The following is a 23,424-nucleotide window of genomic DNA, read 5'->3' as shown; positions in this document are numbered from 1 at the left end:
ATCGGAGGGGGGTGGCTAAATCAATTTGGGTTGTTGGTTACAGTCAATAGAGGCGGAGGTTGGGTGAAGATGATGTGAAAGTTCAAAATCACAAACATGATAATTTTCCATAAAAACATTTTTTTTTTTTTTATCAGATATTTTAATGTTTTATTACAAAGTGTGTACCCTATAGCCATTTTTTTGTTGTTGCAGATGTTAAACTCCGTAAAACCACAATGAAAAAGAGTCCGGGTCATTTTAAAACCCATCATCCACTATAGTGCTCTGAAACAAAGAGTCTGCTGGTCGTGATGAGGCTGGGGAATACCTCCTCTAAACCGTGACAGCTGCCAAACAGAAAACGTTTCTCACCCTCTGCCGCGCGTGTGTGTGTGTGTGTGTGTGTGTGTGTGTGTGTGTGTGTGTGTGTGTGTGTGTGTGTGTGTGTGTGTGCGCGTGCGTGTGAAGCCCCTGTGCATGCGAGAGAGAGAGAGAGAGAGAGAGAGAGAGAGAGAGAGAGCGATGCCTTGCAAGCCATTATTTTCTGACTGTGATGTAGCCGTCTAGGAAGCCATTAATTGCACGGACAAACTCGATTTCCCTAAGGAGAAAGGATGTGTGTGTGTGTGTGTGTGTGTGTGTGTGTGTGTGTGTGTGTGTGTGTGTGCGCGTGCGTGTGAAGCCCCTGTGCATGCGTGTAACTAAATCTTATTACTGAGCCTCTTTATTTTCTTTATTTTCTTTTATTTTCTTTTAGTTTCTTCTACGAGGCTCCTCGGGTCTGTCTCGTGCGCGCACGTGCGGATGTGAGGTCTTAACACGTTTTTTTTTGTGTGTGTGCATTTAAAAGTAGATTTTCCCGGCCAGTGTGGCTCCGTGTGGGAGTGTGTTTGTGTGCGACTGTGTTCGTGGATGTGTTTGTAAGGGCATATTAGATGGTCATATTCTGTTGTTCTTATAGATCTGTCACTTTTTGCAGCTTTCTGCTTTCTATGGAATTCCCGCATCTCCAACAGCAGCAGGCGACAGTGATGACACCAGTGTCTTTCTGGTTGCTAGGGAGCTGGTGATCGTTTTGCTGGTTGCTATAGAGAGAGAGAGAGAGAGAGAGAGAGGGAGTTTCACAGTGTTGTCTTCCTCCTGACTGGCAGGTCTGATCATCAAAAACCATCAAATGACTGACTTTAGTGGGTCACATGGGTCAGCAGTTTTTTAGACAGCAGAAATCTTGCAGTATAATTATTTAAAGGCCCCCTGTGTGTAGGCCTATAGGTAATCCAATATTCCCTCGCTTTTAATTTTGTTTATCATCTTTTTCTTTTTTGGAATATTTATCTTAGTTGCTCATTAATGTTTTTCACCAGTTATGTGTCTGCTTGCAGTGCTGTGCTGTGCTGTGCAATAGAGTCATAGCTTTCCTAAGAAATGAAATAGGCCTAATAAAATGTAGACTTGTAAAAAAAATCAGAAGTAAACTTTATTCATTTAGATATTGTGTTTACAAGCTGCTAGCAACATTGCTACTGACTCTACCTTTAAGTAAAAATGGTAAAATTACTCAGTTTGCAATGCGAGAATAGAAGTACAATTTGTAGGTGTGGTTATTATCTGCATTTATGTCTGGCTGTGAATAATAATAAGTCTTAATTTCCTGCATTTTCATACAGATAAAAACACCTGTTCATCCCCCCCCCTCTGCCACTACAAATTTGCAATGTTTCTTAAACCTGAAAATTATCATAATCTCCATCACCAATATCTCCCCACAAAAACGTTCACAAGTGAATTTAGTGATGCAAATCGTGATTTTTAAAAACACTTTTTTTTAAATTCCCATTAGTTTTAATCACCTGCTCTAATAATTTATTTTAGTTACTTTTACCCCACACTGATTGCCTCAATAGCTGTGATTAGTGATGCTTTTATTTTGTCATTTGGCTTAAACTCCTGTCGTCATTCTTCCTCTTCGGATGAAACAGGCTTTTATCCTGAAAATACTTTCTGTGTCGATCACAATGTGAGTAAAAATAAAACAAACCATCAATCAAGGAGTGAAATGTTTCATGTTTGAGTTCCCCTCAGTGAGGCATCAGGTAAGTTCCTGCAGGAATATGGTGATTTCTAAACATGGTTTCATGTTTCATTAAGTTTGAGCTGAAGGAACAAGCTTAATAGCTGCTGATTCTCAGTTCAGTTGATGAAGCTCGTTTTGCAGTTCTTGTATATTTTTCTTTCTTTGTGTTTTGTAACCAGCTATTTCTCTGTTTTCTGTATTTACAATGAATCTTTAAATCATCAAATTAAGTTTTTATCCATCATTCAGAGGGACACGCTACAAATATCATTTCAAATGTTACAACGATAGGAATAAACTCCTATCTTACAGCCTAACCATAATGTTGGCAGGGAATTAGTTGAATGCTAAAGTTAGCTTTTACAGATCAGTATCTCATTCATATGGCTATAAATGTTGTTTAACTTTGGAATAGCCTATGGCATACTTTCCTTCTGGATCCTGACAACCTTCTGCTTTTTATAAGCTTTTCAGTTAATGGTGAAACAATTTCAGTTGCATTTCCTGCATTTAAATTGTTTGAAAACATGTGATTACAACAGTACAACATTATTAGTGTTTGGGCTTTAATTCTTAGTGTGACATCCAAGGAAAATGGTTGATTGTGAAAATCGTCATATTGTCATTTTATATATTGTTCTCATTATCATGTTGTACTTGACCGTTTACTTACAATTCTTTGGTGAATTGTCCAAGAAAAAAAACAGTGATAGCTTGTATGTTTAACAACAAACACAAAACCAATTTCTTCACAAACATCACCTGCTCCTTGATAGCAGAAGGAAGTTAAACCTTTTTTTTATTTATTTTTTTATGTTATTTTTTAGTTGTCTAGGAAGGGATGCATTTTCAGGACTGTTGATGAGCACATGTGACACAACACTAGTAAAAGTTATTCTGAGGGCTTATTTGCTGCCTTATTTCTTCCTTAAAAAGTAAGGGCAATGGTCCAGTCAATGCATTTTTTTTTGATTGATGCCGTTAATCAGTCATTTGTTGTTCCATGCATGCAACATTGCTTTGCCTCTCTATCTGAACTCATCTGTTGAACCTAATGAGAGTGTGCGCGCGTCTGGTTGGCAACAAGTAGCGGGTGGTGTGAAGGGGGGTTCCCATCCCTCCTGATTGCTCGGGGATTGTTTTCTCAGAGCAGCGTTTAAAAAGAGAGTTGATTTCTCAGTTGCCATGGCGATACAGGCTTCCCTGCTCATCTCTTCACATCGCCCTGTGAGCCTCCTCCCGTCTCTGCTGTGTGAGATGAAGCTTAGCTAAATGATGTTTCAACCAATGACCCTGCAGAGAACAGCCAAGTCCGATACTTGTCCACTTTAATCACCCTCCCATGAACTAGATTGTTACTAACATTAAATCATGTTTTTAAATCTACTTGGCCTAACCACTTGAGTAATAATATGGACTTGATATTGAGGCAGGCTCCAAAAGACAAAAATGTGTCATTTATAGCCTGTATAAACGTGTCAATTAAATACTAAAAATAAAACATTTTAGTATTTAAAAGTCAATACTTTTGGTTTCTAACTGTTTTGTTGATCTTAACTTATAAAGAGAGTTTCTATAAATGGAGGGGAAACTACAAGTCACTGTCACAACTGATAGTTCACTGTTGCGAGCCTAAATGTTCTAAAAATAAAGTATAGCTAAATGTTTGGTTTTTTTCACTCTCCAAAAATGTTTAATTGGAATGACTGAAATAATTCAATTAGAACCAGATTAGTATTTGGAACCAGCACCAGATACAGATTTGATTAAAAGGACATTGAGGGCTCTCTGCTATCAGATGCTCTTAAGCTGTGTCTGGATTTGTTGGGGGATTGTCTGGCTACATTCGTGCTGTCGGTTGTGTTTCAGGTAATTGTTCATCAGCCATAAATGTAGCCCAGTTTGAGGCCTGTCCATGTGCCATGTACAGTATGTTGCCATCCCACAGAGAAATAACTCTCCTAATACAAAGATGTCTTTGCACCAAAGCTGATTTGGCTTGCTGATGTTGTTTGCAGCCATGCAGCCTTCATTTTCAGTGGACAGTGGCGAGGCATAGCTAGGATGAGCCCCCTTAATAGCTGCCCAGTAATTATGCGATATAGCCACGCATGACACAAAAAAAACTGTTTACACCAATCCAGCATGTTATAATATTTTAAAAAAACAGAGAAAAAAATCGAACTTTTCTTCTACATTACGACAATCTAATGACATGAGTAATGCTGGCAGTTGACCTTTACTACTTGTTGTGCAATTGGATGGTATCGGTTCAACTGTGGTTGAAAGTGCAGGACAGCAAACCTACCTTACTCCAGGGGTCTTCAACCTTTCTTTTTTGGGAGCTATTTTGAAAAGATTAAAGGAGCCGAGAGCTTCTTGGATCACATCGCTTACATTCATTCACATACTATAAGGTATAAAAACAAAAGAACCAGCTGAATTAAGCTTACTTCTTTTGTACTTTTTGTACGCGTGTCAAATTTGGAAAATGCTCAATATTATGTTGAGAATTGTTGCATCTGCTACTGTTTTTACGCTTTAGGTTTTGAGACTTTCCCAGTTGTATTGTTCTCATGAGTGATTTTGTAAAACAGAAGGCTTCAATAACAAAAGAGAGGTAGGGCGTGCAGGGATGGCTCTGCACCAAAAACATAGAGAAATGAGAGATTGTTGGAGTCAGTGTTGCTGCATGGGAGGAAAATAACTGGAAATACATGCTTTAAACATGACTTATAACTCACAGCCCTGATAGCAGCACCATCAGTCAGATATATTTACAGCAACACACAAAACACAACAAATCTTCCACTCTAAATTATGTTTATATAGCAACGTCTTCCTGAACTGCCATTTAACGGAGGCTTCCCGTTTGAAAAGCAGCTTCTCCACTTGAGCAAATGTCTCAGCTCTACAGATACACACAAGCAATGAACTGAAGATGCTTCCCCTGATGGCATTATAATAGCTCATAACATTCATCAGCAGAGGCTCAGAAAGCGCATAACCTGAGGCCTTGATTGATTTTGCGACGCTCTATATTACTGAACCACTGAGGCCTGATCTGTTGTGTATATGCTGCAAGTATACCACAGAGTGAGCTCCTATATTAAATTTAATGTCTACTTAAATCATACACAAATGGATGCTGCAATGATCCAGCGATAAGATTAAAAGACAAACACGCTGAATACAGTAATGACATTCAGGGAATGTGTCAGAAGTTGATACTCTGTTTGCTGAAAATAGAATAAAAAAATAACATTGTGTAAAAGACCATCACGGGACGTATTTCCAATAAACTGAGATGCAGGAAATGAGGATACAAGCAGCAATGTGTAAGAGCATGAGAGCTGGTATTTGGTATGTGTAAGTGTGTGACTGAAAGAGAGAAAAAAAGAGAGGGGTGTGTTTGTGTCACCGCATGTATGGGCTTTGCGCACTCTTGGTCCACAAGATGGCGTAGAAATACAATTATCTCAGGAGAACAATTACATCACTATCTAGAGCTAAAGTATGTGTTATCTTTTCACACAAGATGATGGTATATAGAGTATAACACTTCACCTTACACAATATTTACACCTTTACATAAGCAGCAGAGTGTGTGCAATATTTTACATTCTGATTCATTGTCCTTTGTTTGAAATGTCATGACCTGAAAAATGTTTGATAGATTCAGATTCAAGAAGAGTCTTTTGCCTCCTCCAAAACAGTCTGAGGAGACTGTGGACAAAAAAACATAGAAATGGAAACAACAGTTTACTTCAACATATTAAATCATGTGCATGAGGTCATCTTTTTCAATATGCCTGCTGTAATACTATACTAAACAAATCCAGAGGAAAGAAGAAAACACTCATGTAAAAAAACAAGACAACAAAGAAACAAATAAAATAACAATGCAATAACTTGAACAAGCATGCCTGATTAATGTACTACTATAAATACATTTACCTCGCCTGAAAGAAACATGTTCAAAGCAGCATGAGCCGGGGATCCGGCCCGAAGATTTCTGCCTTTTAATAAGGCAGTTTTTTCTTACCACTGTAATTTTTGCTGCTTTGCTAAAGTGCTCATGATGGATAGGCCGGGTTTTTGTAATATAGCAATGAGTAAGGTATTTTACCTGCTTTTTGTAAAGTGTCTCGAGATAACACTTGTTATGAGTTGACGCTATACAAATAAAAATTGATTGAAATTGATTGATGATGTTAAATTAAATTCTCTCAAACCCCGTTCAATCGTGATAGTAACTTATCTTGTTCGAGTCCCCTTTTCCTGGGAAGTTTCTATTTAACACGTTATTTGATGTAAAGGTGTGAAGTAGCATGTTTTACAGCTCTGTGGATGAGTGCGGCTCCTGTGGCGATTACAAACACAAACATGAGTCATTGGACATTTATCTTTATTGACATTGTCAAATGAATTATAAATATTGAACGTTCTATTGTTAAACTCAAGGAAAGTTACAAGTTGATCATTTCCTGGTTACAAGGGGCTCTAAGATCCTCAACTACGTCTACGTGGAGATCGTTTTTGTTTTTGAAATGAAGGGCCCGCACAAGTTAGGATTCCAGAAAAGAAAGAAGAAAAGAGGAGGGAGCTGTCTCGGGCATTTGACCCCCAACAAGAACTTGGCAAAAAAACGTCTTTCAGACAGCTCCAAAGGCCGATGGGAGCCAGGCAGAGGGAACTAATGTTAGCTAGGAGGCTAGCGCTAACAGTACTAGTCAAATGTGCATACGTTTATTTAAATCATGTCCTGGGAGGGCCCATTCACTGGGCCTTTCAGGGGCCCACACATTTTTGCAGGCTATACAACACCCAGAGACACGTAAGTCATCGGTTTATCAACCCACGGGGTCTTCCTCGCCACAAAAACATCAAAGTTCAGACTGAGTGTGAGCTGATACTGAGGGAAGACTAAGGAAAGGAGCTGCAAGGTGATGACCAACTCCATCAACCACAGAAACCACTATCCCACCAACAAGATCCCCCTTGAGAAGTAGACTGAGTGTGTTGTCACTTCAAAGCCTCCAACTTCCCCCTCTGTGGTTAAAGTGTTTTTCTGTAACAAAGTATGATTTGATGAGTTTTTCTCATATAGCATAGCAATATCTTAAAGTAATACTGGAAGCGTACACTTTTTGTCTTAAACAAAAATATAAAATTAGTATTTAATATTAGTAGTATTAAGACAGTTATGAGTCAATAATTTAAAAATCCAGTGTAACAATGTAAACAAAAAACATGTCTGCCTTTACCACATTATGAAATAACACGGGTCAATTAATGAGGACAGACAATATAAGAATATTTCATTAATACATGACTTAATAAAGGTATAAAAAATGAGTTATCTGCAGTGTTTTGTTACATAATTTCTGTTGGCTCCTTCTCTTATTGTCATAATGATCAGTGTCCTTGCCAATATTTTTCATGATGATTAATACTGGACATAATATCTCTACTTCAGTTCTTTGCTGGTTATAAAATAATTCCACTTCAGTGTGATCAATAAATATCAATGGTAAGAAGCAGGCCAGTAAAAATGATTAATTCTCATTGCGACCATCTCTGAGGTTTAAACAGGGATATCTGTGCAACCATGTTGGATTATTAGGGAATTTATTCGTATTTGCATTCTTACAAATGCAGTAACAGCAGCTCTACTAAATTGATGTTTGCATGTCGTCTGTGTTTGTCACCTAGGATCTCAGGAAGACGTATTTCAAAACATCTGCAGACAAAACTGACAGTTACAGTCTAAAAATAGCTGAAAAAACAAGGTTTTTCTTTGTAATACAGGGGGAACATACCCGTAAGAGTTTCATGTTGACTGAAAGAGTAAACTATTGTCAACTGTATGATTACTTTAAAATTTGTGAAAGACTTCCCCTAAACATGACGGAAACTAAATTAACGAGTTCGAGAACTGCCTGCTCGAAAATTATGAAAGTAGAAATCTTAAGAATAAAGTTGTTATTTTAGTCTATATCAGAAGAGCAGCAGCATCCTGTTCTCAAATGACAAACATGGTGCATCTTGTCCTAAAGGTTTCACTCATAAGGAAATAGGCTACTTCCATGTGTAGTCGGTAAAAACACTTCAAGAGAAGTTTTCATTTCAACTTGCAAGACCTTGTTTATCTGTAAAATGATGTATGAACAGGACAAAAAACTGTCTCTGCACATGAGACACTTTAACAAGGCAGACCGATAACACACACAAATAGTTGTTTAGGAGCTTTACTTATGCAGATATGAAACTACACATGCTTTTGGCTCATCATCATCTTCACATTGTCATAAACTATCAGCACCCTGAAAAGATACTGCAAGAAACTGTGGCTTTTCCGAAGAAAGAACCACACTGACTTGGAGGAAGTTGTCTGCAGAGGAAAATACTTAAAGAGTTCTACATCAGCATTTTGAGCAGACAGGACTCAAACTTGTTAATATACGAGATTATTCTCGTCAGTTTAACGTGGCTCTAATCCTCCATCGTAGGCTCTTGAACTGAACTGAGTTTCTCACAGTCTTCACCACATGTCCATGACTCTCTTTGTACTCTTCCGTTACAGGAGGTGCTTGTGATACTGTATGTAGATTTTTTTTTTTTTTTTTTACAAGTTCCTGCCTGCAGCTTCCTCCTAGGCACACAAATTGCTGCTTCAGTAGAAATATCAAACTACCACGTACTAGAGGATTGTATAAGTGTATAATAAGACTCGTGAGATCACAAACTCAAGGGCCATCTTAACGAGGCATGCGATTAACATAGCTCTTCTATCATGGTTCACAACATCATCACAAAGTCTGTTGGAATCTTTTTGATCGTCGCAGCTCACATGGTTTTTATTGGTAAGTCTTGTTCTTGTGGTGGATAATATTTAGACTTTCTAAGAGCTTCATTTTTGGTGATTTCTTCAACTAATTTCTTTTATTTCTTCATTGTTCTGCTAGTACCAAGTAACCTGATGCTTTTATGCCGCTGCCTTTTCTCCCAACCAAAATAATCTTTACCTTTATTGAACCGTGATTAGGAGTTCCACTGGGTCATGGTGTTGAGCCATTTATTTTTTCCCTCACTGAATTTCTGAGATGATGTGTAGTCAGTTTGGCACTGTTGGTGTTTATTTTGCCAGTGCAGAAGGACATGATGACAATTTATTTTTTAAAAGTAAAGTACTGTTATATTTAGGACTAAGTTTTCACATTATTTTTATTAACTTTAACTTTATTAACTTGGGCCATTACTTTTTAATCTAAACATGCTTCCACTCGGTACAATCATACAGAAACATAACATATCTTACCATTAATACGCTGACGACACACAGTTGTACATCTCTCTTTTCTGAAGATCTTAATCCTATAGATAAACTTACAGACTGCTTTAAAGATATCCACTCCGGGATGTCCGGCAACTTCATTAAACTAAACACAGACTGAAATACTCATCGTTGGTCCAAAAAATCAGAGACTGCACATCCAACTTCACCTCAAATAGATGTCCATGAAATACAGTGAGCAGGCCAGAAATATTGGAATTCTTTTTAGATCAAATCCAAAGAGGGGGCCTGTAGTTACTGTGGGCTTCTCTCTGGAACAAGCTACTTGCTGACCTGAGGTCCATCAAACTATCTCTACTTTTAACGCAAAACTCTGTACACTGCTGCTGTGACAACCTGTTTGATTTGAGGTTGATGCAGATCTGATTTTCCACTCAACATCAGAGCTTTGCTCTACATGTAATGCTGGGGACTTTTCAGATGACACTGATTAATGTTCATTTGTATTGATACAACTCTGATGTTTCACACATTAAAACAGATAACCTAAATAAGTAAACCTGTCTGTCTGTGTAAGCACATTGAGTTTATCTGTAATGAAATGTGCTTTATAAATAAAATTGTTATTGCTATTAAAAAAATATTTATAGGATATGTAAATCTATTTTGTCCAACAACAAATAGCTTGAATTCTTCTAAATTCAAACGTGAAAGCAGTTTATGACACTGCTACCGCTATTGTTAGTTTCATTAGCCATACCACAAATTAAGCTAGCTTTTGACGGTCCTTTAGTCACGTTCTCATCCGGATATGTCAGACAACAAACTGAATCACCATGATGTAATGTATAATTAGAACACTCATTTTTAACCAAGGATGACAGCTTTGGTTTTAGCCGTATCGCAAGCTGGTAGTGTACAGTAGTGGAGTGTTGTATCATTAGCTAACTTTTACTTGAAATAACATCAAGAGAATTATAAAGTCAGAGAGAAACTAATTACCCAGCCTTCAGCAGCTTCTGCTTTCTTGTGATGTCCATCACAGTTCTGTGGTTTCCTTTTTATTTGACCTTGTAGTCATGGCCTCCTCTTACTAATCTTTTCTTCCTCACACAGACTGCAGCAGAACAAATGTCATCGGGATCCTCGGGTCAAACATCACTCTTCAGTTCACATTTAACATCAGCATCACAAACAATAGTCATTTTGCTATTTATAGAAATGTACCACCAGACAGTCAGAAGAAGATTGCAGAGTACACAAATGGACAATCTAAGTCAGGGGTCCATTTTAATACTTATCCTCAAAATAATTATGTATTTTGCCACATAAAGAATCTCAGTCTAAGTCACGGTGGGCCTTATTGGGCCAGTTTCTTTATGGATTCAAAAGGGTTTCCTACAGAAAGTGAGAAGGTGCTGCTGATCGTGCTAGAGGAGAGCAACAACAGCACAGGTATAATAACATTTCACTGAACTGATCCTGTTAACAAGTACTTATAACTAAAGTTTTGATACTGTTGTTGGGTTGGCACTAGAGGAAAAGTTATGGAATAACTTAAGTCAGTAGGATTCATCCTCCTGCCACAATGGATATCTGTTGTGAGAGTACATTTAACATCCAGTAGTTAGTCAATAGACAAATCAAATGCCCATGTGTCTCATATGAATGAGGTTCGTACGTAAGAGTGATTGCATTCTAATTTGACGGTTAAAATTGTAGCTTATGATTATACTTTATATTTATTTTAATTATTCTAACTAGAATTGAAAAAATAACAAAGTCTATATTTGGAGATTCTGTATTCTTTTTTTATTATCAATTATTGACATGACACCGTTTTATTGTGTCATAAGGAAAAAAAGAATGTGCAGTCATGAGTTATACTTTCCTGTTTGACTCTCACAGTTCCTACAGGTCCTACAGTGCAGGATGACAGCCTGAAGATAGATGGGGGAAATTCCAACATCATGACTTCTGTCCTCGTGGTTTCACCTGTGGTGCTGCTGGCTGCAGTCCTTACCGGGCTCATCTGGTGTCTCGTGAGAACCAAAGGTAGGGAAGCTTAAAAATAACTTCTCAGTATCTTTTAAATCTACAAAAACAGATTTCCACCATGACTGTTGTCTGGTTTGGACTCAAAATATTATCTGCATCAATTTAATTGCATGGCTGCTTGTATACGGCTAAAATAGGAAATCATTTTGTATGCCTATTTTCATGCAATACTCAAGTCTGCAGTGAAGAATCTGCTGTGTTGTGAAAATATAATGAAAGTGTTAACCTGATTCTAGGATACCTCAATTTTGCACTGAATCTAAGTTGTAAATAATATTTAGTTTAAACCAGGCCAGTGTTAAATGTCCTTGTTTAGGGCTATAGTCAGAAGTACTTTCTAACATTTTCTAGTAAACAAAGTGAAGGTGTTATTCTGTTATTCTGTGGAAAAAAATTTAATTGTGTGGCAAGATGCTAAATATGCAAAACCAGATTGCAGTTTCATTTCCTTTTGATGCATGTGATGACTCACATGTTTGAAAGGAAGTGTTCCTTCAGTGCAGACAAAATGATAATTTACCTACTATCAGAGAGGGAAGAGTGGAAATTAATCACTTGCATTATTTGTCAACTGTACCCAATGTGCTTTCACTTCAAAGCCCAATGGCATACTTAGAGTAGAAGAAGTGCCTCGGAAATCTTTTGACAGCTACCCTCAGAGACCACACATGATAATTTCCCCTGTCTTTGTACTTTGGCTAACTACACTTTGGCTGACTGTGCATTCCTGTATCACGTCATTCTAACCTGGTTTGAACATCCACTGGTAGCATTACTCAATAAATTCACATCTGCTGACCAAACTCCGATAATGTCAACAGAACATCTACATGATGAGGATACAACACAATCAGAAAGACACCACATGATGTACCCGTCTGCTTTCAGGCCAAGTACAGAGTTCTTACATCCAAATCCTAATGCCTTGTAGTTCAACATAATTGACAAAAATTGAAAAAGTATCCAACACTTTGTATTTAAATAAATAAAACACAGTTCAGGTTGTTTTATCCTGACGTGGTCACAGATTTGAAGAAGCAGAGGATTTTCTGGCACAACTTCACCAACTGACAAGGTGCATGAAGAGTGAAAGGCCTGAAGAGGTCAAAAAGCTCCAGCAACACTGGTAGCAGATTTGAAATATTCCAGTGATTTGCGTATATTACTACCTCCCTTTTCCAGGTCAGCTCAATAACATGATCAGGCCAGGACACAGCTGCCAGGATAAAAACCCATGATCTCACTGATTCTTTAAAGCAGAGCCACCAGGAGCAGAGTAGAGCTTAAAGTCAATGAAAATCAATGAGAGGGTCAGACTTGTTCAGTTTCCATCCCATCCTATGTCCTTTCATGATTAAACCTGAGCAATCATCAGTGTATCTGGTTAAAACAATCAGTATCTTGTTGGTTTATTTTTTACAAAAACAAAAATATGAAATCAACATTATTCTTCATTGACATACTATGGTACATATGTTCATCTTTACCAGCGTAAACGGTGATATAACCACCGAGTAAAAACAAGTATTAGCAAAGATTTTTTCAAATTCGTAATAATACCAAACCTTGCAAACAAACCTAAATAAAAAAGACTCCAGAAATTAAGGCAGTATCAGGTTTGTCGTGTTACCATCGCACAGAAACTGTGTAAGCAATTATTAAAACTTCATGCCGCCTTCATCCTCAGCTCTCCAAATCTACACATTGCAAGGACTCATTTCATTATTTTCCTCAACTGACTCATTATTTCGCCTACTTTGCTTCTTTTACAGACAAACAAGAAGCATCAACTCATCAAAACTCCAATCCCACAATACAAGTAAGAGCACACTTACACTAACTATTCCTTATCATTAAAGATTTAAGCGCAAAGTAAATGTTTAACACGTGCAGAAGAGCCTCCGCTTGACTTTGATGATCTTTGCAGGAAACAGTTGATGCGTCCATCCCCGTTCCTCCATCCTCACTGGTCTACAGCGTCCTGGACTTTCCCAAGAGAACTTCAACAGTTCTAGAGATTAATTCAAGTGATACAGAGTATGCTGCTGTCAGTTATTTCACGGAAAAGAGACCGGTGTGACGACACTTATTGTAATCCAGACTGTCTCTCTTGGTTTGAGTAAAGGTGGGCAAGAGTACAAAGAAAATTTCATCTTTTGTTTTGCTTTTCTGCTCCTTGAAAAATGTTCTGAGCTCGGACAAGGTCATACCCTGGTCTGTGTCTTTCTAATTTTTATTTTTATTTTTTTAAATCTTATATAAATATCCCAAAAAGACCACAATCATCTGGTTTCCATTACGATCAACATTGAAACTGTTATTTTTTTTCTTCCAGTCCCACATTTACCGTCCTGCTGCTTTACATTTATTCAGAATTACCCCCAATGTTTATTTATACTCCTGAAAAAATATTGTCCTAAAAGTGCACTTTTTATTCATGCTGAAGTTGCCGGTATTAAAGTGCCTAACTGTTCAAGCAAAGTACTGACTCATTTTGATAAAGTCTACATGTATGTTTTCTAAAGATTGGACTACACTATTTAGCTGCTTAATTGATGGACATTTAAATATTAAAGGATGAAAGACCAAACTGTTGGTTTTGGTCGTTAAATTGTAAAAACCCTAAAATACCCTTCACTGACATATTATCTACATTGTTGTGGGTGGAGAGCGATGACAAATACAAGACATTTCGAAGATTTCCAGAATAAGATAAAGTTAATTTTTTCCATTCAACCTGTCCTCTCAAAATTAAATTCCAATCCTCATTTCCATCTTTGACTATTTTTACATTTCAGTTTGAAGGTGTGAGTTCTTTAGAAACTCTCATTTTCATCCACTCTGTCAGTGTTTTCCTTGTGGGGTTCATTGCAGGCGCCCGTTTCTAAAAGACGGTTCAACAAACCCTCAGTCTAACCCTGAGCTCTGAGTTTATTTACTCTCTGCTGGGAAACTGAGTTTTTGGTTCCAGATCAGCAGATTTCAATTTGTTAAATCAACTCTGAGTAGGTCCACTGAGATAAAAAGCCAACATGAATTGAGCCCCAATTTTACGATTCACCATGGCAACAGGTGACAAAAAAGAGATCCTCCTACTTTAACCATCTCAAAATATATCAATATCTTCATGTGGCCACAGGCTACGATGAATATGAACAGGTTTTTAAGAAGGAAAAAAAAAGTAAAACTGCTGCTGTAAAGTCTATTAACTTAATATTTAATCAGAATTAGGCCTATTTTGCAGGTCAAAACTGGTGGAATGGTCGGCTATTAAACCTAGGCTATACAATTTATTTTCATTAAGATGTAATCCAGCAGAAGAAAGAGACTTTAAAACAGCTCAAAATGAAATAAGAACATAATAGGCTCATAGATTTAAAGTTAACTTCAGTCAGAGTTTATTTGAATGTGCATTAACTTTATCCCCAACATAAAGCTGTATTCAAACACATAGGCTAAATGTCCTCTCACCTTTCTCCATTTTAGTTTATTAATCAACCCTAATTAAATTAATATCTCCCGACGTTAATGTAGGCTCTAATTCCCTACGGAGTAATGTAGCCCCTTCATACCAACTAAAAGACGCCATGTTGGATTAAATAGCCTAGTTTGTTTTATACGCTGTTGTAGGCTATTGCCACCCTAACATATCATATTAAAACAACCTGGATTTTTATTCAGACAACCGGTGAATTTTCACACGCGCATGATACGGACTGAAAGAGTGAATGAGGAAACGAAACAGTGTTTCTGGCTCTGAAAGAGGGAGGAGACCTAGAGAAACTCGGGGTTCATTGAAGAAAACCTGCTCCTGACCAGGTTAGGTTCACAGACTCAGTTACCATATAAACTGTTACCATAGTTACCAGTTACCAGTTACCATAGTAACTGAGTCAGAGGTAAAGTTACCTCTCCCTCTGGAACGGGCTGGAGTTACCCCTCTTTCTCGGGTTTGAGTGACCTTCTCCTCTGAAATGGAATACCCAGAGTTTCCCTCCTTTCAGTGGTAACTGACTCAGAGTTTGCACAAAACCTTCTTTCAGAAACGGGCCCCAGGTTTGACTCTCTGCCGTTCTCCTTAAATGAAATAAAACAGAAGTGAAATGAAAGTCTTAGAAATGTTGGCTTCATGTTTGTAGAGTATACAAGTCTTGTAAATTCACAGGCAAAAGTGTGATTTCCATTTACTGTGTCGTGACAGTTTGACTCATATCTCAGACTGTCTGTGAGATGTTTCCCACTGGATGTACTCAAAAGTTCTCCTTTTCTGGTGCTTAATAAAAGATTGTTCTCAGTTGTTAATGTGTGTTCCTCCTATTATATAGAATTAAACTCAGAACTATGAGCTCAAACAGACAAGCTGGTTAATTATTCAGAATTAAGTGTTGGTTGTTTCTCTGGAAGGAAATTTACCCGTCAAACTAGGAAAATAATAACCGTTATTTTAATTATGTGGCCTCAGTTGCACGACACAAAGATAAACTCAAGTTTCATGTCTCCTCTGAAAACTTTGTTTGGCACATAACTTTAGTCTGAAAACTACCAAGGTACCAAAAGCTGTTTGTGCTTGAAATGCATTAACGTATGAATGATAAAACACAGTAAGAAATGGGTTTTTTTGGTATGAGAAAAAGGTTGGCTTATTTGTGTTGGATCTCTGATGGCCCTAAAGCATGATTAAGGAAAGTTGTAAACTGAAATGAAAGGACATTGATCATGCTTTACAGAGTGTTATAATTATAAAAAGTTTTAAGATATAAAGAGGATTACAAGATATTTAAGAAAAAGGCAGGAGTTCTAAATTAGATGTTTTGTAAAAGGTAGCGCTTATTCACTGTTTTGCCTTTGACTTCATAATCAATCAATCTAGCTTTAGTTGTATAGTGCCAATTCATAAATTTTATCTCAAGACCCTTCAGATAAGATAACAAAAAGCAGGTAAAAGACCGTACTCATTGCTTCATTACAAAGTCATAAGTCGTCTGTAGAAGATAAAACTAACCTCATATAAAAGTCAGGGGTTCTGGCTGAGTTAAATTTCATTTACAGACTTTGTCGGTCCTTCCAACTCTTTCAAGCATGCAGCACGTGCATATGATATGGTATTTTTCAGTAGAAAGGTAGGGGTGTTACTTTCTGTCGCACTTTACTGTGTGAAATAAAACAGAAATGTGGTGTCTCCGCTCAGTATTTAAAAAAAAAAAAGGCCTTAACTAGATGATGACCTACAAAGGCAATCATTCAAGTTAACTGTTGCACACTCATCTGAGGTGAGGCTGGAAGTCATTATCATCTGCATGTTTGCTGCTGCTGCATTTATCATATTCAAACGCTATTGCTGCACTTTGAACCACATAACACCTACCTCTTCTGTGTCTGGAGGCTTCTCATCAACAAACATCACGTTACTATTATTACTGTGCTGTGAACTGTTGCATCAACTGTGAGCATCAGTTACATGATAAGTGCAGACCAGGACAGTGCAACTAGCGACGGCCCCCGTGACCGCAGAGACCACACATGATAATTTCCCCTGTCTGTGTACTCTGGCTGACTGTGCATTCCTGTATCGTATCATACTATTCTGGTTTGAACATCCACTGGTTAACATTACTGAACCAGAGCTATAACTCAAAAAAATCACATCTTCTTTACAAATATAAATGTTTTTTGTGTGTGTGTGTGTGTGTGTATTTGTGTGTGTGTGTGTGTGTGTATTTGTGTGTGTGTGTGTGTGTGTGTGTGTGTGTGTGTGGGTAGGGATCTGATGAATTTTTTTACACTAACTTTGGTGATTGTTGTAACACTGTACATTTTTGTGCAAAAACCAATAGAAAAAAAGTTTGGATTAAAAAATTCACATCTGCTGACCAAACTCCGTACTCTGCATCAAACTCGTTTGTATCACCACATCAGAAAAGATGATACTTTTCTCTTGTCTTTTATTTGTATAGTTTTGCCTGATAATATCAGCAGAGCATAATACCTCTACATGATGAGGATACAACACAATCAGAAAGACACCACATGATGTACCCGTCAGCTTTCAGGCCAAGTACAGAGTTCTTACATCCAAATCCTAATGCCTTATAGTTCAACATAATTGACACTTGACAAGTATCCAACACTTATTTAAATAAATAAAACAAAGTTCAGGTTTTTTACTGACGTACAGATTTGAAATATTCCACCCTGTGGCCGCCTTCTTGGTTGCCAACAAAAATACATCAAAGTTATTCCTCCCAACAGTCATCATACAAGCCCGATCTAGTTGACAGAATTCTTTCTATTGGCCAGGCCAGGTCAAAAATATATTCTTCAGTGGCACCTGAAGAAGACCTCTGGTTGAAACACTGTGATCAATTAAAACTTTTTGTGGCACTTTTTGTGTCAGCTTTCAGGCTGATCAGTGCCAAGTGTGATGACTCCTTACATGGATTCCTCTGAAGAATTAACAGAGGAAGAGGAAGTGCAAAAATGAATCAACATTTTGTTCAAACAGTAACTGACAGTAATTTTTTTTCACCTTTTTGTCCCCTGGTCGGGAGCACGAGGAGAATAGCTCACCACTAGCCTTTATGCCTCCTTGTTTCATTTGCTTCTCTTCACCCGTGGGTCTTGTATAAATGCCTACCTGATGCCTAATCCTGCTCTGAATAGCAAACCAATGCTGTTCCTACTGTTGTGTTATAAGTCCAGTACATAAGCAATACATCCACCTGTCCTAGTCATTGGATACTATGAAAAAAGAAAAAAGAATCCATGTCTAACATTTGCAAAGAGTTTTAAGGAACAAATGGTGAGTATGAAATCATTTACTCAATTTGCCAAATGACCAAATAACCACTGACCATTTTATTGGCTGTGTATCATTGCTTTTCAATTCAAATAAAATCATTTTTTTTGGTATAACTTATCAAATGTAAGTTTATACATGTAATATGGGAGTTTTAATGTAATATTTCAATTCAAACATCTTTATTAATCTCTCTTGGGTCAACTGGTGTGGAGCAGCTTGTACACATGAGAAAGAAACACAAACAAGGACAAGTTGACGTACAAGCCATAGATTACACAAGTTAAAACATAGATAAGACCTGAAGGAGACACTGATATTAGACAGACCGATTCAATTTTTTTTTCTCCTGTTTCTACATTTTTTTCAATTCTGTTTTGTCATTGTGCCTGTCTGTAAATTGGCCTACATGGTTTATTACAATACTGGCAACCAAGTGCAAATTGCATGCATTCTAATTTGCTCTTGGTTGCTAGTCTTTTAAAACTAGCAGAATTCATAAAAAAAAACACATTTCCTGTTTCTGTTTGGGTTGAAACCAGAGTGGCATGAAAAAACACGCCACTGTGAGTGTGTGGGTGTGTGCTTGCATGCGTGTGTGTGTATACACTGCTGATGTGGCAAGCTATAGATGTGGAGTTGCTACCGATTAACCACAAAAATAAGATAAAAATACCTTTTAAATATTTCAGCTTCTAGGAAAACCTCCTAGGAGTAGTAAAAAAACGACCAAAAAAGTTATAACTTGGACTCTTAGATATTAAGATTAAGATTTAAGATTTACTTTTTATTGATCCCGCAAGGGGAAATTCTGTTTTTTCACTCTGTAAGTCATGCAACACACACATAGGCTGAAATATACACACATGCACAAACAGGATCCTATGGACACGCACTAATGGAGAGATGTCAGGGTGACGGAGCCGCCCCTGGCAGGCGCCCCTGAGCTGGCGCTCCTGATGTGGGTGGGGGGTTTGGTGCCTTGCTCAGGGGCAGTGCTCAGGAAGCGACCTGGCAATGTACTGTGTGTTGGTGTAGCTCTGCGTGCCCCGCGATGCTCACAGTCATGACAGCAGAGAGAGGAGCAGGGAAAAGTAGCTGCAGCTACATCAAACGCGCTTCATAGCGCGCCTGCACTCTCTTGCGCGCTGTCTCTCACCCGCTCTCTCTCTCTTGTGCACACAGCAATTTTATGAATATAAAAAATGAATCCGTGGTGGTCCTTGTCGTTAATGTGGCGGGCCTCCACAGATTAATCAATGTATTTGAAACACTGCATTAATTTTCCACTTACTAATCATTCGCTACTCTTGAACATGTCATGAGGAATTATTCACTATCAACCCATTACTTAGTTGGTACTTAGTGGTTACCTAGTGGTTAGTTCCCATTTCGTTTACCACTAGCTATGGAAAATTTGTGTAAAGTGTTACCGAAGAAGAAACTATGATTTGTAGGTTTTTTGGGGGGTTTATAACTACTTTAGAATGGTTGAACATGAGCTGGGTCAAACTGACCCAAAGGCGAAGACCCTATGAGGGATAAGTATAGCCCTATAAATAAGGACATTCCAATGATTTTGTATAGACAATGCAGGCCAGCCAATTTGATCATACAATGTACAATGACAGCATTTCTGGAGCTGGACAAACATCCTCAACACACATCATATCAAGTTAGTATTATGTCTCTCAAAAAATAGTTTAGTTATGCCCCTCAGAAAAGAGAAAAAACTTTTGCTAAATTTCCTTTATTTAAAAAAAATCATTTATCTAAAAATATTCTGAATTTTGTTATTTGATCAACTCTTGAGTTTATTGCTCCACTCAAAGGTTCTTCTTAAGAGTCCCAGTTTGCCCAAACAGAAGGTAACACTGTCCTCTGGTGGAATTCAGCCATAGTACAAGTGTGATACCAAAGCAAAGTGAAGCACTGTGCTTTTATTGTCTCAACCAACATACTGACAGAAAGATATTTAAACTGAGACAGTGTTCCTGTTGCAGAGGCACAATACTGATGGGATCATATGGTGGTGAATGTTTCTTTAAAGAATGAGATGGTAGATGGGGATTGAACAGAGGAATTGTACAGTCACAGTCAGTGGCGATTTAAGAGTCTGGTGGAGCTTATGGGCCTGGTAGACTGCCTTGAATGGGGGGGCAGTAAGAAATGTTAGTTGGTCACCAACGACTAAACTTAATACGACTGTAAACTACAACTCGGATTGTTTTGTTTTTATCTAAAGCTTAATACCAAAGTAATTAATGCATAACTTTTATACTTGCGCTTGTAGTTTATTTAATTTGAAACCCACCTGCGTCTACCGCTCAACAAGCTACACTAACATACAAGTAGGCCGTTTACAGTTAAGTAATAATAATAATAATAATAATAATACATTTTATTTGTAATGCACTTTATATTTTGGGAAGAAAATCTAAAGTGCGAACTTTGAACGCTGTTCTCCATATTTTATATGGCCAATCCCACCAATTAGTTATTAGAAATAAATATTATTTGGACAAAAAAAAAAAATCATTTCTGAATCTTGAAAGGAGGATATTTGGCTTTAGTGGGGCAGAATGAGCATTTGGGGGGCATTGCCCCTCCCTGCCCATGCCTAGAACCAGCCTCGCTTATGAGTCAATTTCCAGAGCAGAAGATCTGATCATTCCTCTCATGAAACATTTGAGGAAAGTCATCTACTGTATAACGCCATCTGTTGGACAATCTGTGTTACGACTTCTAACACAAAGTCGACCCCTGAAGTATAACAGGTTATTTATAAATGGTGGGGAAAAAAAGAGATTAAACGGCCCAAAAATGTATATACAAGTACATAAGAGCTCAAAGGATAGTTGTATTTGAGACTACACTGAGGGTGAGAAACATTCATGTCAGTGTATTATTGTTTCATTGTGGTTCCAAGTATTGTTGGAACCACAATGAATAGGACGGAAGTTTCAGTTTGTGTGGTGAAGACCGTTTCTTTTTGTCACACCCATTGCTAATCTTGTGGAAATGGAACCATATAATATTGAAAAATAAATCAAATTGATCTTGATGCATGTGACTGTAGGGTGATTTTATATCCAAATAGGTTTTAACAGCAAGGAAGAGTTTAACCATAAATGTTGTTCCCATAAGTTCCATGTGCTTACTGTACCTATAGAACACTTACAAAGAAGATCAGTATCAGAAGGTTTTTTTTTCTTTGCCACACATCATGTTTATATGATCTTAGGTTGCTGGTCAGAACAGATGGTTTCGATACTGGATACTTTACCCCATTCTGAAAGAAAACAGGAGCAACAACAAATGTGCATCTCTGGTCGTTGACAAGCTGTATATTGAAGGACAATTATTCCCGAAACACAAAAATCACACCATGGCTTTTCTGAATGAACGGATTTAATCTGATTTAAACATTCCTAAAATAAAATAAATAACGCTCTCTATTGTACTCTAAGCTTCTTACCCAACATCCTATGACCTACCCATGACCCCCTCAGATTTTCTCCCTTCTGTCATTTGTGCTGAAGTTTATGTTTTGTTTTTGTCTTCACCCCTCACTCTTAACACGTTTATGTCCTAGTAAATAAAAACATCCCATTCACACATACCTCATCTCTCACTGACCCAGATGGAAGATTTGTTGTCATTAATGGATCAATAAACCAAACAACATTCACACTTTGCAAACATTTACGGCCCCAACAACGATGACCCATCCTTCTTCCAAAATTTCTTCTCACGACTAAATAACTCATCCAATATCATCATAGCTGGAGACTTCAATACTGTTATCAACCCCACAACTGACCGCTCGAGCACCCCCACTAACTCAAGAATCTGGCACTCCACTGAAATAATTAAGCAATACGTGAAGGATCTTGGACTTGGTGATAGTTGGAGAACGAGAAATCCATCATCCAGAGGATATTCTTACTTTTCACCCCTCCACCAACCTTCCTCCAGAATAGATTTCTTCCTCATAAGTAATTCACTCTCCCGACACATTATAGAAAATACAATTCATACCATCATAATCAGTGATCACGCTCCAGTCTCCCTGTCAATAAACATCAAATCACACATCAAGCCGCCCACAAGATGGCGCTTTAATACATCACTTCTACAAGACCCTGATTTCATGTCATTGATTAAGAGAGAGTGGGCTTTCTTTCTGGAGATGAACGACTCTCCAAACATTTCACCATGACTTGTATGGGAAACAGGCAAAACAGTAATAACAGGAATAATAATATCATATTCATCACACAAGAAAAAACAGCAACAAATATTTTACAGCAACCTGTACTCCCCCGATCATGAACCCAACCAATCAGAAATAGACACCTTTCGAAATAACCTAGAACTACCAACCCTGCATCAGAACAAGCCAACTTTTTAGATGCACCCATCACCACTGAAGAACTACACAAAGCCCTACATAAAATGCCAAACGATAAATCTCCCGGACCAGACGGACTCCCTGCAGAATTTTACAAACACTTTTGGGACATTTTATCACCACTATTCCATAGAGTAACTACAGAAATTAAAGCAACCACCAACATACCCACACACATGAACACCGCTGTAATGACACTACTTTTGAAACCCAATAAGGACCCAACCCACCCCTCCAGCTACCGCCCCCTCTCACTTATCAACACTGATTTAAAAATGATTACAAAAACACTAACAACAAGAATAGAGACAGTCATTCCAATGATCATCCACCCTGACCAAACTGGTTTTATCAAAAACAGACACGCTTCAGATAACATCCGCAGGCTTTTCAACTTAATCCACATATCACAACAAAAACAGGACAAAACCACGATCGTCTCATTGGAGAAAAGGCCTTTGACAAAGTTAACTGGACATTCTTATTCAGCGCCTTACGCAAGTTTGGTTTTGGAGAGTCGTTCATCCACTGGGTAAGAACACTGTACACATCACCTAAGGCCACAATAATCACAAATGGGATCACTTCACCGAACTTCACACTACACCAAGGGACCAGACAAGGATGCCCACTCTCTCCATCCCTATTTTCATCGAACCACTCGCAGCAGCAAGACAAAACAATAACATTAAAGGAATCTACAGTGAACAAGCAGAGCATAAAATAAGGCCTTTACGCAGATGATTTATTATTACACCTACAAAACCCTTCAACGTCATTACAAGAAACCTTCAATATTATTA

At 37.9% G+C, this 23,424-nt stretch overlaps 1 protein-coding gene across 2 annotated transcripts; it reads left to right on the top strand.

Annotated features, from left to right (window-relative positions):
• Window positions 1-8,679: 8,679 nt before the first annotated feature.
• On the top strand, window positions 8,680-15,708 carry LOC110001071 (uncharacterized). 2 transcript variants are annotated; one of them, XM_020656497.3, is made up of 5 exons: window positions 8,680-8,922; window positions 10,470-10,808; window positions 11,271-11,408; window positions 13,184-13,230; window positions 13,339-15,708. In XM_020656497.3, exons 1-5 carry the CDS (start codon window positions 8,853-8,855, stop codon window positions 13,489-13,491), a joined length of 747 nt encoding a protein of 248 aa, XP_020512153.2. In that variant the 5' UTR covers window positions 8,680-8,852; the 3' UTR covers window positions 13,492-15,708. The 2 variants fall into 2 exon arrangements, with proteins under 2 accessions (XP_020512153.2, XP_020512162.2); XM_020656506.3 differs by having other exon boundaries at window positions 8,691-8,922; window positions 11,262-11,408.
• The last annotated feature ends 7,716 nt before the right edge of the window (window positions 15,709-23,424 follow it).

This window comes from Labrus bergylta, chromosome 6, assembly GCF_963930695.1.
Source record: "Labrus bergylta chromosome 6, fLabBer1.1, whole genome shotgun sequence".
NCBI classification, from domain to species: domain Eukaryota; kingdom Metazoa; phylum Chordata; class Actinopteri; order Labriformes; family Labridae; genus Labrus; species Labrus bergylta.
The sequence above is the reverse complement of the archived record's forward strand: the minus strand, read 5'-3'. Positions and strand labels throughout refer to the sequence as shown.